The following is an 18,540-nucleotide window of genomic DNA, read 5'->3' on the forward strand; positions in this document are numbered from 1 at the left end:
AAAGAAGCAACAACAGAACTGATGTTTTGGTTTGAAGGTCTGTAATCTTGGTTCTAATAGACTTCGAATAGACTTTACAAAAGCTCAAAATCTTTAGGAAACTAGCAAACCAGAATGCTTGGACTTGTATTTCATCCTGACAATCCACAAAAGACTCATAAAAGTGTCAGTGTTACGCAAATTTCCTAGACTAGTGGTTTCCCTTTAACCTCATTTCCAACCCGCAAATCTCCATATGTCCAGGTTCTCATAGATTTAAATAAGTTGATGTTTGTGCTTTGTGCTGTGGGTGGAGCTCTGCTTAGCTGGAAAAATAGCAATTTGAAAATATTTTTTAAAAAATGAAAAAAATGGAGGCAAGTGTAAGATTAATCAGGTTATCAGCTAAAAGTTGCTGTAGGAAACTTCCTAATGCCAGCACACTGGCCCTAGCTTCTTTTCTAAATCCCAAACCCAAAACCATTGAATTGATCATCAGACTCTCCACCAGATGTTTCTTCCCCTGAAGCACTTCAAGGTGACGGCTGATGTGACCCAGGAAGTGAAGAGCAACTCCAAACCAGGTGTGTAAGTCTGCACCCCTCAGGTACTCCACTCCTACACTGTGTTTAAATAAATGATCTACGTGATCGTCAAGGGCCCAGACACATTAATCTTTCTGCTTTTTTATCAACCACTATCAACCTCAGCTCGATATTATCCTGTCTGAACATGGACAGAACCAAAGTTATGTCAGGGTTGTGATGACTCAGGCAAATATGGTGTATAAGGGAGGCACTTCAACCAGTGGAGAAACTAATGGGACCATAAAGCAGCCCATAAACACTGATGGGGAAGTTAGGGAGGAAAAAAACAGAGGAGGGTGTTGATGAATTAATGCACTACAACATTGTTGGAAACCTCAAAATAAGTTTATATCTGTCAGCTTGAAATGATAATTAATAAACTGTTCAATTACTGTGTTACAATGTCTATTATATAGAGCTATGTCGTACATAAAACCAGCCATCCATGACACCAAAGTCAAGATGTCAATCTCACCTCTCTGGCTGCCAAGTACAGACTGAGTGTGTGTCTGTGTGTGTGTACTTTGCATGTCTTCTTTATCTTCTCAAGAGCGACAGGATGTGACAAGAGACAGACATAGCTGTCCTTCATCACCATACGAGTGTGCAGAAAGGGTGTGTGCAGTCGAGTGTGTGTGATGGTGGTGGGGGGGGCTTGTATCAGGTATGTAGCAAAAGGTCTCTCTTCAGATCTGCTTTCCTTTTGAACCGAATCACACAGATTGCCGGCAAACATGGCTGAAACCCTGGCGGTATCGCCCCCAGGCCAAAACGACAAAGAGGGAATCCTAGACGCGCAGATGCCGATGTTGTTTCCGTGTAAGAGACGTCTAGTCAGGCCTTACAAAGTGAGAACTAGAGATCCGGTTATTGAAATGAAGGATTAAATGCATCTGTCTTTGTTTTTCTTTTCTTTAAATAAGGATGACTATGATTATAAACAGACAACCAGACAGTCTCTTCCCCACCTGCACTAACGTTATGATGACCCTTGTGTAGCCGTTACATTATTTTAGAAAACTCAAAAACTCAGTTATCACCAGACAAACTGAATCCCTCCTTTGAGTTTATAGTTCATCCTTTCTTCTCCCTGACCATGAAGTAGAGGAAGGACCTCAGGAGGAAGGGGGAACAAGCGCACGGGAGAAGTGGGTCTCCAGTGACGTGAATCGGAGAGGTCAGGAATGTCGTGTTCTCAACCGCAGTGGCGGGTGGTCATGATCAGTGGGCTTAATAGTTTGGAGAGATGTCACATTTCTCAACATTTTCCAATACGTTCTCAGTTTAAATGTATTAAACAAGCAAATGTTTCCCGCAAAGGAATGAACTCCTTGGAGCATCTTTAGTTGTAAATAACATGTCGATGTGCCCAACACAAACGACCGGTCAACTGTGAGAATTTCATGCTCTGTAGAAAGTATGTTGGAAGCATCGCCTTGGGCTTTGGAAATGTTAATAGCACCTGTCTATTTTGTAGTATTTTCAAACATTCCCTCAATTACACAGTTGATGACAGGCCTTTAGTGCAGCTGAAGTAAAAACAGGCTGCCTGACTATGCTTTATCAGTCACAAACAACAACCCAGAATAACAGTTAAGAAAATGACTTGACACAAGACCATACAAGCACCGTGTGACCTTTTGTCCTGCCAACAATTTTTGAGAAAGTCTACTTTGGCACTAAGAGTCTTTTGTTTTTGATCTCCGCTGCAGTGGGTGTTTTCTTGTTCCCGGAAGACTGAAAATCTGAGTGAACAGAAATTGACAAGATATTATTAGCGGGAGGGGTTCCTCTGAATGAGTTGCTCGTTTGAATTTTTCATGCACGCTAGCATCCTGATTCGAAGCCAAACACCGCAGGGGTCAAGAGGGAGCGTGGACAGACGAGGAGGGTCACATCCTGTCTGGATGCTCACCTGGACTAGGTTTTTGTGCAGATGTATTGTGTGTTTGTTTTAGACATACACTGGTATAAAAAAGGGGACTTAAGAAATGTTTACAATAAATTTCCCGTCTGCAGCTGCCTGTAATTCACATGTTTGTCTATCAAAGTAGGAATGTAAAGCACATGTCTTTAAAATTTCCTGCCTGTTCAAACCTTTCACCCAGTTTGCTCCTTGTATCCACTCATAGGCATCGTTCTGTCACGGCTTACGTGCATGTGTGCTAACCTTGGGTCAGGCAACGTCTGCAGAACACCTCTCCTTGGCGTTCATCTTGGCAACTCAAATCAAGTCGAGCCAACTTCATTTATAAAATAGCACCTGCTGACTAATAATAATATAAAACCATTAATAACAAAAAATAATAATAATGATAATACTAATAGGAGAAAAAAATCACACCAAGAAATGACACGTCCACTTGGCAAGGTTTTGGATTACTGAAAACCCAACTGGCCCAATCATGGAAATGCAGATGGGCCCTTAAAACAAACACAAGGTGATATTTGAAGGCACTCTTCTCGACCTCAGTGCAGTTCATTCCAAATCATCACAGATGGGAGCGCTGAATGGACATGCCCGCATTTGACAGAGAAGCTGCCTGACTCTGTTTGCCCCCAATACCCCTATGTACAGTTCTACACCATTGCAACTCAACAATGTCACCAAAGTGTGTAAATGTGCGTGCATATTTTAGGTTGGAAATGCATGAGCTTGTCCTTATCTGTTTATTGTCCCAGTATGTTAAGGTTCTTTAACCATGTGCTGCCATGCATCCACGCAATGCATGTGCACAGAGAAATAAACACTTATGCAGAAGCACTTTGGAGTCACCAGCTAATTTCTTGCATTTATTACGGACTCTGCTTTTATTTACATTTGTTCTCTGCGTGCCCTAATATGTCAAGCTGTCCTGCTCTCATGTCCGGGTCACAAAACACTGCTGTATTATGACAGGGGTGGTACAAAATTCTTTCTCCCACACAAGGATGCTCATGAAGAACAAGTTTAAGCGCAGTGGGTAGGCATCATTTTTTCAGTGTTCGGGGATCATGTGTCAAAGCCACAAAATTGTCTTGAATCTAACTCAGGAATTCCTGATGCCTAAACCTAATAATCAAGTGAAAAAAAGCTCAGTGATGAGTTAAAATACAGTGGAAAAAATATCCAGAACAGGACGTGTAGGTTCTCGGTCAACCAGGCCATGACTTCTTTAAGCCACTAGACAACTGAAAAAAGTCCCGTTGCTTTTCTTTCCAAGCCCATTAGATGTTCAGAACATGCTCTAAATGTTGTTTTGGTCATGTTTTATGGAGCAGCTTGTACTTTCAAAACAAACTCCTGAAAGGAAGAAAGTCTGACGACAAAACTGACCCAGGACCAAAGAGTTCTGCTTTTTGGGGGACAAATTGGTGCAGTTATTTCCTGCTTATGAGGATTTTTTTTTTTATTCTTTTGAAATCATTCAGTATATAAAAGATGGCTCATAGTCCACCCACTGGTTTGTGGACTACTGTTGTGAGGTCTCCGCTTGATGATTTGGGCTGCGTTGGTTAACTGAACCCGTATGACACGAGCAAAAGGTTGAGCTGACCGGGAAACTGAGAACACTGTATGCTCACACATTGGTGAAATTGTGTGAAATAAATGCTTATTTTACAACAACAGGAGGCTTAATATACAAAATAAACACTGTTGAAGAAAACTTGAAACTAGCAACTGACACCATGAACTAAACTGAGAAGAGCTAAAAGAAGAGGAGGAAGTTTTTTTTAGGATAAATTTCATCCGAAAGTGACAGACAGCTCTTTAATATTATAACAACCCAGATTTAGCAACATTAAATGGCTGTAGCTTGACATAACAAATGAGTCCCAATATCACTGGTCTTGCCATGGACATATTTATATATACATACGTAATGCACCACATCCAATGAAGCACCATTTTTAAGAAAATGTGAAAAATAAGAAGCTCCTGAGCTTCAACAGCAAAGAAATACATATTAAAAACTCCAATCAGTTCTCTGTTAGCAAGAAAATCTGATGATTTTACGTGTGTATCTTTAAGAATATCATTCATAACAATCATGCACTAAACTAAATATAGTATTACTGAACCTAATGTGTGCATGCTGGTATTTTAGCCCGCAGCTAACACATCACTTTCATGTGTTCATGAACACATATGGGATAAACAACACCTCTGCAACACATGAACACACACACACACAAAGTCTGTCTTTATCTAGAAATACCTCTGTAATTACACTCCAATTGAAGACATCTGCTGAAATTATCTTAATTACCTGGAACAGGTGATAGGACATGTGCAGGTCTGTGAACACACGCACCACCACACATGCACACACACACACATCCTGGAAGCTCTGTGACCAGGTCAGTTTCGTGTTTTTAAATGTTATATGTGTTCGGCACATCGGTACATCTGCACGGCCTGCAGGCCTAAAAGTTAGAAGACATAGTTGTGGAGAGGAATGTAGTGAGGAATGAAGGATAAAGGAACGGCGGTTGGGCATTATTGGATATCTTTGCCTGGGGAACTGAAAAAAAAACTTGGCAAGGAGGCGAATTTTTGCTTTTCTTCATATATGTCACTGTGAACTGAACACCTGGGGGTGGACAAAGTTTCTCATCTCTTTGGGCTGTGAAAAACGGGAATTTAAACTTGTCACTACATGGCACTTTTCACTGCAAGAACAAAGAATTCAGTAGTGTGTTTTCATTTAAGCACTTGCCAACAGATCATGTTTGGAGCTGCTTTAGGAATGAATACAGTGACAACGTAAAAATTAGCTGTGAGAGGTTTTTTGGTTTTTATTTAAAGTAACTTATTCATAAAAAAAAAAAACAGATATTTGCTGCGAGCGTTATACACAGCTACAACACAACATTATTACTCTCTGATGTGAAATTCCTCTGCTGCCTCCTCCCCGTTGCTTGCTGGTCACTTTAATTTTGTCTCTTTCATCCTCCTGTCAGAGCCTTCTGCCCCAGTGCCCTCTGAATGAGCCTCCACACAGACGCATGAAGAAAGAAAGATAGAGGCGGGGCTGGGGGGGTTACAGACGGACAGCGGGGGAGGAAAGAGTGACGGACAGAGGGGGAAATAAAGGAGGCTGGGAAGCTGATCAGCATCACTCTGGTAATTTATGGCTTTCATAGTGATGCAAAAGAGTCAATAAATTGTGCTGATGTGAAGCTATTGACCCGCTCGCCAATGAATGCAAACACACACACACACACACACACACACACGCACACACACACACACACACAAGCAATGTACCTTTTTTATTAGTTCTGCAAGTATGTGTCTGTGAATCAGTCCATGACCTTTGCAGAATAAAGACAGCGAGCAGCCCTGACACAATGTTGATCTACAGGTCATTTTATATGTTTTTTTGTCTCTTCACCCACCGTAACCGTCTGCCCTTCTGCATCTCTGTCTTTTCCTGCCTCTTCCATTATTTGAGTCTATTTCCTCTTTCTCCTGCTCTACTCTATCTATCATCTCTCTCACCTACTGCCTCTTACTTGCTTTTTTCTTTAAAAAAAAACAACACACTGCTCAGACCAACACAATCTGGTCAATGGAGACTCCTTACACCAGTTGCCAGCTGTGCTTCTGACATCACCAAACTTACTCTATGATAATCAACTACAGTGACTCTACTGGTCTATATGATACATGTTCTCACTATAGGGTAGAGCATGCCCAGGTAGTTTTAACACTCACAAAGCATTTAGAAGTCACACAGGTGTATGTGGTGGAGAGCTGGATGGTTAAAGTCCACGAAACGTCTGCTCCCAACAGTGTGTTCTCTGTTTTATCAGGTGCTGTCTGCGTCTCATCCTTATCTCTCTTTTGGCACCAGTCTATTCATGCATCAATTGGGGCAGAAAGATACCCACTCTGTTTTTGGACCAAGTCCCAAACATGGGTGCCTGCAGGGTGGCAGCAGCACAAGGTGCATGCGTGGTTACATATGCGCTTCACTTTTTCCTTCCTTTGGTTAGGTTTAAGGATTAAAAACTTCTTACTTACACCTGCAACTGCTGCTTCATATAAACTATCCATTTAAAAAAAAAAAGCAATGCACTTTTTATGCTAATCGGCAATTAGACCAACTCCATAACTGCATGCCTAACTGCACATGTTAGGACTCTGGGAGGAAGCTGGAGCACCTAGAGAGAACCCACACAAGTTTAGGGAGATCATGCAAACTCCACACAGGAAGTTGGCCAGTGGATTCAAACCCAGGACTCTCTTCCTTCCTACTTGTAAAGACTAAAACACACTAATGACCTAAAAACTGAGTTTAAGTTGGATTAATAAACACCTTTTTATGTTTTAGACAACTTTCAATGATCTAAAGAAAAATTAGGTAACGCACAAACACACACACACACACACACACACACACACACACACACACACACACACACACACACACTAAAAGTAGCTCGAAACAGAGCAGCACTTAAAGGTTCTCCAAGCGCAACAGAAGGCCTTTTGAATGGTAATGCTATTCTCTCCTTAGCTACGGTAAAAACAGCACATCACAATGCACTGCTCATCTTCTCCACCGGTCTACTCTGCAGGGGGTCCTAACCCACCCACAGACACACACTCATGTATGGGACCGATGAGTTTCTAGCTACCTCTTTAGCAGACTTTAACCAGTTGCTGATTTCTATTTGATAGCAGACCACACACACACATCCAACACATTGTTTTTCATGCCCACGCACGCACACACACATACAGTTAAGGTGGTACCCTTTGAGGTTTTAAACAGAATGGGCCCCAGACACCACTCTGCTTCATGTGAAGGGCTTAAGGGGCCCCTGTGGAGACAATTAAAAACCTGGTGACTTTGTAGGTCAGAGGCATACTTCTGGCTCAAGAGGGAGGACACTGCTCCACTTAAATAGTCCTTTTTTAAAAAAAAACAGAGGTAAATGAGATCAGGGCGGGGCAGGTGTTTAAAGCTGAGAGCTAATGGATTTAGTTTGATAGGAGCATGGCATTTCTAATACACCTCTCCCTTTCATCACAGGACATTAAGAAGGCTACGACACAAACAAGCGTTAAAAAGATGGGGATGACTATAATTTTTCAGCCTTTTCATTCGTTTGTGTGGGAGGGGGAAGTTACAAGTAAAAATGTAGGGCCCAGTGGAAGGAACAATCCAGACCTAGCAATCCCAATGATGTTCATTAATCATCTTTTAGGCAATTTTGTATTTACTTTTAGTTGCAAAAAAACATAAATTTAGGTTATCAAGTCAGCTTTTGGACATGGATGGTTTGAAAGCTGGATCAATAACTTGTCAATGATCAATGACTCATTGTCATGTTTATTAAGCTATTGTGGCAGGTTGTTGGAGGAGGCTGCTGCCATCGGGGAGTGCTATTGGTCTGAATGCGGCCACCTGACAGTGGTTTTAACGTTAGAATCAGAACTAGCATGCAGATAAATTTGTGGCTGTATGTCATATATTCTCTAGAAATTCATCCCCTGTAAACTTTTATTGATACATTTGTGTTTGTCTAATCTATGACGTAAAATAATGCATTCTGATTTTTAGACACCTAAATGTAATGTTTTAAATTTTAAAACAAAAGATTTTATCCAATAAAGTTCAACAGCATTATAAACTGTAGTCTGCCCCAACTGCATCTTATCATCTTCATCCAAGATGGATTTATTGAAATTAAATATTAAGTGTGCCTAATTAAAAAAAAAGACTGGCTTTGTGTAACCCAAAGTCTAAGGAAAACAGAGACTCTAATCTTTCAGGTATTCCTCTCATCTCTTTTTTGTACTCCAAATCTTCTAAAAGCTAAACGGACACAAGAAGCTCAAATTGCACATGTTTATTAGCTTTGCTTCAACATTAGCTTAACACATCAGTAAACGCATTAGCAAGACAGGTTGGGTTTCACGTATACGTTAGCTTAACATTTGGTTGCAGCTTGTGGCATTGTAGCCATAGATGAGAACCTGTGACTTGTCAGGTGTCAGGTTGCTTTAAATCTTTGCATTTTTTTTAAATCCACCCCCTTCTAAAGAGGCTTGTAGGCCTTGCTTCATGAATCTGAAACACTCCTGTAAGTAGGTCATGGTTCAAATTTGTATACCAATCCAAAGCATGGACCAAATGTAGCACCCTAACTAAACTAAACTAAACCCCAACTAAACCTCAAATGTAACTACAAGCTATTTTCTAGATGAATTTGCTAATTCTTTTTTGTTCAAGGTTGAGGTTGCCCGACTCACATGCAGGGACAAAATAAAGCAAGCATTTGAGTGATTTACAAAAGTGTACAAGTAAAGGTGTGTATCTGAGAGTGTGAATGTGCGTGTATATTTGATCTCTTAACAGCTAGGCTCCCTAGGTGAATACACCAAGGCCACCCACAGGGAAAAGAAGATGGGTGACAGATTGCACGTGCATGTATGTGTGTGTTTGTTAGTGTGTGTTATCTAGAAGTCATTAATCTTGCTGGTGGGAAACCCATCACTGCAATTACACAGCATGTTTTTTGTTATCTCATCAATAACTCATGCCCAAACACGTGCAAGCCCCACAATACAAACATTCACAAATAATGGAAATTATGGAATATTAAGTCATGATTTCAGAATTAGCCCAATATTAACCTAGGGTGAAAAAATTATTAGGGATGAAGAATCAATGTCTGAATTCAACCGTTAAATTTAGGTTAAACTATGAATATGTGTATTCCAATAAGAATGTCACTCTGCCAGAAATGTAAACACAAACCACATCCATTATCTTCTGCAGATCAACACAGATTGAGATTTGTACAGCCAGGTTAGAGGCAGCTGCCAGGACTTTAAAACTAAGGGTCAAGTGCAGTTTTAAAGTCCTGGCAGCTGTCTCTAACCTGGCTACACTTCAAGTTCATGTCAAGTTTTATGTCAAGCTAATGAGAAGATAGCTTGAAAGAAAAACATGTTTTTATAGTTTGTACTGATATTCTAACAATTTCTTATCACCATGTTTCTAATTACCGCATGGAGTCCTGAGCATCCCAGCTTCCTCCCCCAGATATGAATGGTAAGTTAAGCGGTGATTATCAATTTGGCTGTATGTGCAAAAATATAGTCATATGAGCCAGCTGGAGACTGAACAACAGCTCTTAGGCATGTTCTGAGCAGGCCATAATCAGTGATAAGAGCTGGCAGTTTCTTCATTAGAAGGGGTTACAAGCCACAAAGGTTAGGATCTACTGCTCGAGTCTGAGTGACAGACCAAAGGTTTGGTCATCCGACTTGTAATCCTGTGGGCCCATAGCAAAGCCAGTTACAGAGGTGTATGTGAAAAAGAAAGGCTTGCATGTGTGTTTGAATATTTGTATGTACATACATCTACAAATGGGGTAATGGTAATGTGCAGTTAACCATCAAATGTTCATCTTGTTCTTCAAGGCCACAGAAAGAACTCCACAGCGCTACAGTGCATGTTTCCATCAGTTATCAGTAAAAGGAAGAGCTTCCCTCTTGAGAACCACAAACTTCTGTACCATCTGTCAAATATCCTAACAAATATTAGAAGGGTGCAATCAGTCAATGTGCACCAAGGCTGAATCCTCCTTGCTTTCTCCCCTTTTCTTCAACGACCACCATAAAGCTGACATTTTTATCTTTTAGGAAAATGTCTCCACAGCTATTGGATGGGTTGATTTAGCAGTACCACCATCTCTAATATGTATTTATACACAAGCTGGACTGCACCAGAAACTTTTATCAGATTTGAATCACATTTAACTTCCCCCTAAACCTTTCCAGGCATTACAGCCAGGACCGCAGGAGAAAGTCGGTGTTGTTCAATTAGGTTAAGGGCAAATTTAAAGAAAGTGATGTTGTGTGTGCTCACTCCCGCATGATCTATCCAGCCAGCTCCTTGGCTTTAGTATTTCCAATATTTCCAGTTGACGAAATAATGATTCCAGGTAAGAGTTACATATGAGAGTTTTTCCCCGTTTTTATTCCCTCGACATCCCCTGTTTTTTCTGAAGAAACCTCTTGCATGAAAGGTGAAAAATCTTCAAAAATGTAAAGAAGTCAAGTCGCCTCCTTCTTTCAAGTTCTCGAGACCCTGTGGTTTTTCCTTTACTAGCATCAAGCTGATATTTGTGCTGAATACTGTTTGATGGATTGCGATTCAATTTCTTCCCTTCGTTCAAAATCAACCATCAGCCTTAAATGCAGTTTGAGACTTTTAGTTGATCTGTTCATCTTGTTTGGTTTTCTGTACACTGTCTGTACATCCAACAAGCCAGAACGGAAAGAGACAGCAGCACATAAGGGAAAGGCATGCACACAGGCTGCTGTCATGGAGTCGAATGAGTCCCCTCCTAGTATTTGGACACCTTTTGGAAAACATGCCAATCTTGTGGTGCTCTTTTGATTGAGCACAGATGAGAACTATCTGTCAGCAAATTTCTGCAGAAATTTCTCTCTCTAGCTTTTAAGATGTGCCTTCATTAGGAACGGATTGTAACCCATACAGAAGTTAAACATGACCTCCGACTTCGCTACTTTAACACTTAAGAAAAGATGGAGATTAACTACTACTGGCAACATTTTTAAAATGATGGAGTTACGCTTCAAATCAATAAAAATATCTTTGAGAAAAAAAAAATGATGGAGTTACAAAGACCACCAGCAAAATGGGTGGGTGTGTGTTTAGCTTTGGAGACAGATGAGTCTCTCTCGCAAAGCAAAAATGTGTTGGGTTGGCATGTTGGCAAAAAAGCGAGGCTTGCCATGAACACTTGGGTTCCATGTAGCTGTGAATATTTTTGTCCGTTTGGACATGAATAGATTTCAGGAGAGTCCACAAAACGCATTAACTGCATTCTCACAGATTTCCTCAACAATGTGTGAGAAGTGCCACCCACACAAAACAGGTCATCCAAAAGAGATTGTGAGCTGCTTGTGTAAATCGGACACACCTTAACACTGCAGCGAAATATCACTTGGCTTCCTACAAAAATTCACCAAAGACAGATGTCACAGTCTAGCTGGAGAGAGATTTTTGTTATGTGACTAATCAGCTCCTACAGAAATAAATGCAGAAAGAAATAAAAGATTTAAGAAATTTGGTGTCTTAATAAAGCTTTCCATCTGTTGGCATAATCCTGAAAAGCTTGTGAAATACATGCTTGCACACAGACACACGGACAGACACACATCTCACTACTCCTTTTATACAGTGAATTACTTTGTAGCATCTAAGGGAAATGATTGGAGCCGTGGTCCCGCTCTTTAATTTCTGATACATCCTCCAATGAAAAGGACCAGTCTTCGCCAGCCCATCAGCTCATTATCTCAGTATTTCCTGACATTACATACTAATTGCTCACCTGCCTGACCACTGGACTCCTCCTCTCTTCCACTACATACTTCTCCTCCTCTGCACATTCCACTGTGACAATAAAAAGCCAGCTGATAGGTAGATGCTCCGCTCTCAGAATGCATCTCCTTCTACTACTTCTTTTTCTTTTTATCAGCTGGGTGTCTGGTAAACTGATCCAGGCCACTATAGGAGACAATGTTAGATTTCACCTCATAGGAGAGTGTAAGACGGGAAAATGTACACTCCGCCACCAGTTGATGGATGGCACCAATCAGCTGGTTGCCTTTCTTGACGGTGTCTGGAAGCCGGGACCGGGTTACATTAACCGGGTGGTTTACAGCTCCGACTCTCTGATATTAAAGAGAGCAGATTTCAACGATCACGGCTATTACCCGTTTACCTGCAACTACAAACAGAGGGGGGAGCTGGAAGAGTTGCACGTTTTTTTACCCTATAAAGTTGTCGCATTCCGGGGAGAGGATGCCACGCTGCCCTGTCGCTCCGTTACAGTTGGACAGGCTGTGAAATCTGTGCGCTGGAGGAGAGACGGAGAGCTGGTGCTGGAGCTGAATCCTCTGTCTAAGCAAATCACCTACAGGGACGGCTATGATGAAAGCCGAGTGTCCATACCATCAGACTGGAACCAGCGAGGAGACCTGTCCCTCACCGTGAAGCGAGCTCAGCTCAGAGATGAGGGAGTGTATTACTGTGACGTGGAGAAGACAGAGAGACACCGCTCTGCTGTCCACCTGCACGTCTCCACACCATCACCACCACCACCGGGCAGCACCTCACAGCCTACAACCACACCCACGGTAAGTACACTAACCACATTTAAATAGTTTTACACTTCATTGTAAAACTTAATTGTTTACTCAGGTATTCTTCCACATTCAGAGTTCACAGTTTAAACGAGTATCACTGTAGACTGAATGAAAGACTTTAAATGGACTGAAACTGTCAGGAAACGGCTGTGTGCAGACAGGGGGGGACCAAAACGCACGACTCACGAGACACGGGGAGTAAAAGAGTAAAGTAAAAGAAGGCTTTTTATTCATGGAGATACAAAACTAAACTGGGCTAAGCTAACCTCACAAAGGAACACAGGCAAGCACACACAACACTGAGGGACGATGCGACATGGGACAGAGGGAGACTGACATAAATACACAGGTAATGAGGGAAGCTGAAGCACACGGGGAACAAAGCTGAGGACAATTACCCTTGACAGGATGGGGAGGACACAAAACTGAAAACGCTGACACCAAGACGTGGACCTTAAAAGTAACACAGGAAGTACACAGAGACAGCCTGGGGAGAGAGAGAGAGGGGACATGAAGAAATACACGAAGGGATGAGGAGAACAGGGAACACAAGGAGTGGGAACATGGCACCAGAACCAACACCACAATATAAGCACAGTCACAGGGAGACAGAGGGCAGAGGGAATCCAAATAAACTAAACCGAACAATCCTAGGAACATAAAGAAGTAACAAAATCCAAAACCACAGGAAAGCTAAGAATGCTGGTTCAAAATGACCCAGGACCATGACAGACACCGAGACTGTATTTAAAGATCTCGTCTTCATGTTGAGCTGTACAGTGTAAAATCTTTGATTTTCACTTTCACTGAAAGCATTAAAAGACGGTTAAAACTGCAATGACTAATATTTATGTTCTGTCTTCTTGTTCTCTGCAGACATCAGAAAAATGTCATGCTGAAAAATGCTGAAAAATGTCAGGAACGGTGATGGATATCTCTGCAACGCCAAAGAGGAGGCGGGGCTGAAGAAGACAGAGAATCAGACTTTGACCAACAAGACATGCTAAAGTTAAATGGGAACCCTGACTTTATCCTCCTAAGACCCAAACTTGTTCATGGCATGCATTTTCAATTTCTCTTTGGTATTTGGGCTCATTGGATCCTGATGAATGTGAAAAAAAATAATTACGAGATGTTTTTTTTATCTGATTTTTGTTTCTGAGAAAAATGACATCCACATATGAGGATATTCTTTTTAAATTTCAATGGAGCAGTGGCAGTATAATGTCCTCATAAGTGGATATCAGGCCCTTGTAGAGCAAAATTTAGCATTTTGGTCTACACAACCCAAAATGTGATGTCCACATATGTGGACGCCAGGTCCTGGGAGGTTAAAAATGATGGGCCAAAAAAATAAAGAAACAACTAAAACCTTAAAGTTTAGAAGAAGCCTCTTGGATGAGACATGAAGGTCCAGTCACTCTTCGTTCTTCAGAACCTTTTTATTGCACTTATTATTATTAATTTAAGTGATTTTATTCATTTTGCACATTAAATGTCTTCAAATGTTTGATGCAATAAATACTGTACTGAAAACCTTTAACAAAAGCACATTAATATACAACAAAGTAAGAAGTGGATTGCATCATGCTACTGTGGACGCACTTTCTCTGGAGACTCTGCCCTGTCTAACATCCTTCTCCTGTACTGCAGATTTGCCGTTTCTTCCAGGTTCATGTCTATGCTTTCTCACTTTAGTTACCAGTGCTTGCCATAGGTCATTTAAATAGTTTCCTGATTGAATAAAGTGATTTCAACTACTTCTTGTCTTTTCCTGTTTTGCCTGGATCTCCCACTTGACTCCTAAAAGAACCACAGTTTGTTAAATCTGACAAGGAGCCAAATCTGATGATAAAATATTTTCTCTGGTAGTCAAGTTTCCTCCCACAGTCCAAAGACATGCATGCATCTCATAGGGGAGCTATCATGGGGAGATATGCATGTATCTTACTCTCTGACAGCCCCATGACCCTGAAGAAAATGAAGGGGCAGTTGGATATAAAGGTTAGAGTCACAAAATCTTTTGATTTTGCTTCATAATGCAAATTAGAACTGAAACAAGGACTATGTGTCCCTTTAAAGAAATAATCTCTCTTTCACTTTTTCTTGAGCAGATGAAATTAAATTAAATTAAGTGATATTTTTAAACTGGCACTAAAAGTGCACCCTTAAACTATAATATTTAGCATCTGCACTTGCACGAGACGGCACATTTCAAGGGTGTTCACAGATGACTGCAGAATTCACACGTGCAGCCACACATGCACACGGTGACCAAGCAGGAGCATGATACCCACTCAACCTGTTACTGACATGTTCCTAAATCATAAATCGTACATAATGAAACTCTGCTGCTCGTGCTCGCTCTGTTGTACACCTGAGCATAAATCAGTACATCTGTAGTCAAACCTAGCAATAAAACATGGCAGTTTTCAAAATCATAACCTTAATATACAACAAAATAGAAGCAAATGGAAGCAAAGGTGGAGAAAAAAAGAGTATGTGAGGAAAAGGTAGATTGCAAGGTGATTGCAATCTCTCTTTGTGGTGTTGTAGGACTTGTATAAACCTGTGGGTGACAGTGCCGAGTGAAAGTGACAAGTAAAAACTTCTATTTGTTTGTGTGAGATTGTGTGTTACACATGTCAAAGTGTAGCTAGAGGCAACACAATGTATAGAAATTCCTGTTGAAGCCTGTCTTTATGCATCTGGAGGCTAATCCTGTACAGAATTTTAATCACAAATCAGAGGTTTCTAGGAATGAAGGGAACATGCAGCAGAAGGAAGCAAGGAGAGAGAGGGGAAAGGTTTGGGTGGCAGAGAAGATTAATTTAGAGAAATATTTGAAAAATGTGTGTTTTTCGTTACTGATTTAATTGCTGTCCATCTTTAACACCATCTTTAATACTATTATTGCCACGTGACATTCATCTCTGGGGTTTCTACCTGGCCAAGAGTCTGACTTGTGGTTTTGCCAAGTGGAAACAGCTGGGACCGAAAAGAAAACAATACAATCTACAAATAAAAATAAACATCTTTCCAGCCTGATAAGAAGTGGTTTAAATATTTTTACATAACACACAACTTCCAATTTAATATTAAAGTTAGTTAATAGTAAAGTTAATCATGAAGTTGTGCATTATTACTTTGGGAGTAGGACGTGTGGGATGAAACTAAAATGGCTAGGCTTCCCTTCAGATAGTTTAAAGTAAATGAACTGGATCTTTGGTCGCAACAGACAAGAACTTTTTTCTCACGTTGGCTAAGGGGTAAGGCAAGTCCTCTATCCGCTCTTTCCACCAGTGCCTACTCTGGTCGACTTGGCAGGGCTCGACTCATTTTTTTTATATATATTATTTTGGGGTTTTTGGACAGGAAATTGCCTGCTCACACACAAAGCCAAGGGTGCTCACAAACCAGCACCCTCAACTTGGATTTACAAGTCTTCCATTTGGTGGTACAGTAATACCTGGTACCAGATGCTTTTTTAGTACCTACTCGCTCAGGGATCCAAGCGACCTGAGGCAATCAGAGGCTTCAATAGACTGTATGCAACTGACTGGGTAGTTAGTGGTGTCACTTGATGAGCCCTTTTTGGAACCCGACAATGAGGGAAATGGCCACACACAACAAAAAACAACACCACGGTGCCCGAATCTGACAAAAAGCCATAAAACGAAGAGCAGGTATCCCATCACCTCGACATCCTCCTTTGCTGTGGCATTTATATTGCATATAAATGATGTCACGGGTCTGCTACGACCCCATGCACATCAGGCGGTACTCAATTGTAATGGAAAATGACCAAAGCAAAGTCCAGCCGAGTAGGTACTAGTGGAAAAGGGCTATACCTGGTCCCTTGCTGCTCCAGCCTCCATGCCAAATAGGATGGGCATACTAACCCGATGTGCGAATTTTAGATTTAAAGCACTTAAGCAAAGAAAAAAGTGCTGGTGTGAAAGAGTGAATAGAGCATGTTGTATAGAGTGCTCAGGTAGAGTAGAAAAGTGTTATATAAGAACCAGTTCATTTACTTTAAAAAAAAAGTTTTACCACAAATTCACAAGTATCTCTCTGGGCAACCAAGCTACACAGTATGTATAAAGGCACTGGGTCACCTATATATTACACCTACCTACACCTAAGAGCTGCTTATCCATGAAGACTCCGGCACACAGCTGTTGTGTTGACGCTAATGCAAAGTTTTATTAAATGCAAAGTCCCAAACTTTGCATTTAATAAAACTTTGCAGTCAGCAGAGTGTTGGCATGCACCACTGTGTACTTCATGGCTAAGTTGCTATGGTTTCTAAACTATTCCTCGTTGCAATGATCCCACTTACAGTTAGTGGTTTGATATTTAGGAAGGAAGAAATTTGACTTGGCAGAAAGCTTACTCGGTGTAACGGTGGCATCCTATTTCAGGTCCACATTTAGCCTCTTTTGCAAATGTTTGTAAAGGTTGATTGCATGGATAGGAACTTGATTTTATACACCTGTGGCAATGGGCCTGGCAGCACATAAAGTCAAAGCTGTGTATTTGACGAGTCCAAGCTAGCTAAATTAGTTTACTATGGTGTACACCAAGTAAAAGCAAAAGCTTACAGCATGTATAAAGTTAGGGAAAGAAGAACAGACATCTAGACAGTGACAAAACAGTGGAGGCAGTTGGTCCACCTTCCCAAACCCTCCATCACTTCCATCTCTTCTTGCACCACTGGTCAAACAGGCACACCTTCCTGACGGGAATTCAACAATCCCCACTGCCTGATCGCGATCTATCACTCAGCTGCATGTTGGCTGACAGGCAGTTCGCAAACCATTCAACCTGTCAATTGCAATCTATCACACCGGCTTGGAAGTGTTAGACTGCATCCCAGAGGGATGTGGGTATTCAAACAAACACTGGCAGACAAGTGGCAGCTCTGAATGAACATTAGATTATCATCTATGACAACTAACAAGGAATCCTCTGAGAAGCAGCTTGAGGCTAAAAGGGAATTAAAGAGCATTAGATCAGAGTTGGACCGATGCTTTAGCAAAGAAGAGAATTCTCTAATTTTATTTAACATACAGAAGGAAAAAAAATCTAATTAGCCAAAAACAAAATATTTTCCATCTGGAGTGGTGATCACGTTCAGTGGTATGGCTCAGTTCTGTGCCTCTATGCCTTTCAATATACTGGGGTTGAAATGGGACTGTGAACAGCCTACAACAGCTTAAATATACAATCTGCATCAGAAGAGCATTAGCTAAACTAATGAGATTAGCTAGGTGAGGTTAAATTTGTGACCCTCAATAAGCATGTCACATTGGAGATGAATGCCTTAGTACTCTCATTTCTGGATTCTTTATTAAACGTGACTTTTCTCATGTTCACCCTGCTCTTCACAAAGAGAGAGAGCAAAGAGAAAAACCAAAATGAAACTTCTATTGCAAAGGTTAAAAAAAATGACTTTTTCTTTGTTATTGTGCAACACACCCTTTGGTGCTTTTCCATACTTGACTCCAATCTAACCTCTACAGCTGGCTGAGACAAATCATGAGTCTCAATCACACATAGCTGCTTTGGTTCTATTTCAAGTTCAAAAGGAAGATAAAAGACAGGCTAAGAATGTATATACCAAATTTAAATCCAAGGTTCCTTCAGTACATGTGGGTGACAAAAGGATATAACTGTAAAAACAACTTTGAAGGCCATGACCATGAGGAATCATGTGATTTAAGATTAGACACAACTTCAGAAACTTCAGAAACAAGCCTTCTGTGAGAGAGGTTTGCTTTTATGGTAACA

At 41.0% G+C, this 18,540-nt stretch overlaps 2 protein-coding genes across 3 annotated transcripts in view; one reads left to right on the top strand and one right to left on the bottom strand.

Moving 5' to 3' along the window:
* The window catches only part of col4a6 (collagen, type IV, alpha 6), a 143,695-nt gene that overhangs the window by 89,793 nt on the left and 35,362 nt on the right, over nt 1-18,540 (bottom strand). The gene's annotated exons all lie outside the window — the stretch shown is intronic.
* LOC120742665 lies at nt 11,985-13,907 on the top strand. Its single transcript, XM_040046092.1, has 2 exons — nt 11,985-12,738; nt 13,624-13,907. The coding sequence occupies exons 1-2, from the start codon at nt 12,040-12,042 to the stop codon at nt 13,654-13,656; spliced, it is 732 nt and encodes a 243-aa protein (XP_039902026.1). The 5' UTR covers nt 11,985-12,039; the 3' UTR covers nt 13,657-13,907.

Source organism: Simochromis diagramma, unplaced genomic scaffold, assembly GCF_900408965.1.
Source record: "Simochromis diagramma unplaced genomic scaffold, fSimDia1.1 OVJJ01000338.1, whole genome shotgun sequence".
Classification (NCBI taxonomy): Eukaryota; Metazoa; Chordata; class Actinopteri; order Cichliformes; family Cichlidae; genus Simochromis; species Simochromis diagramma.

Coding starts and splice junctions, on each gene's coding strand:
- LOC120742665 (XM_040046092.1), top strand. CDS start 12,040: ATGCATCTCCTTCTACTACTTCTTTTTCTTTTTATCAGCTGGGTGTCT. Junction 12,739..13,623: donor AGCCTACAACCACACCCACG/GTAAGTACACTA, acceptor TGTTCTCTGCAG/ACATCAGAAAAATGTCATGC.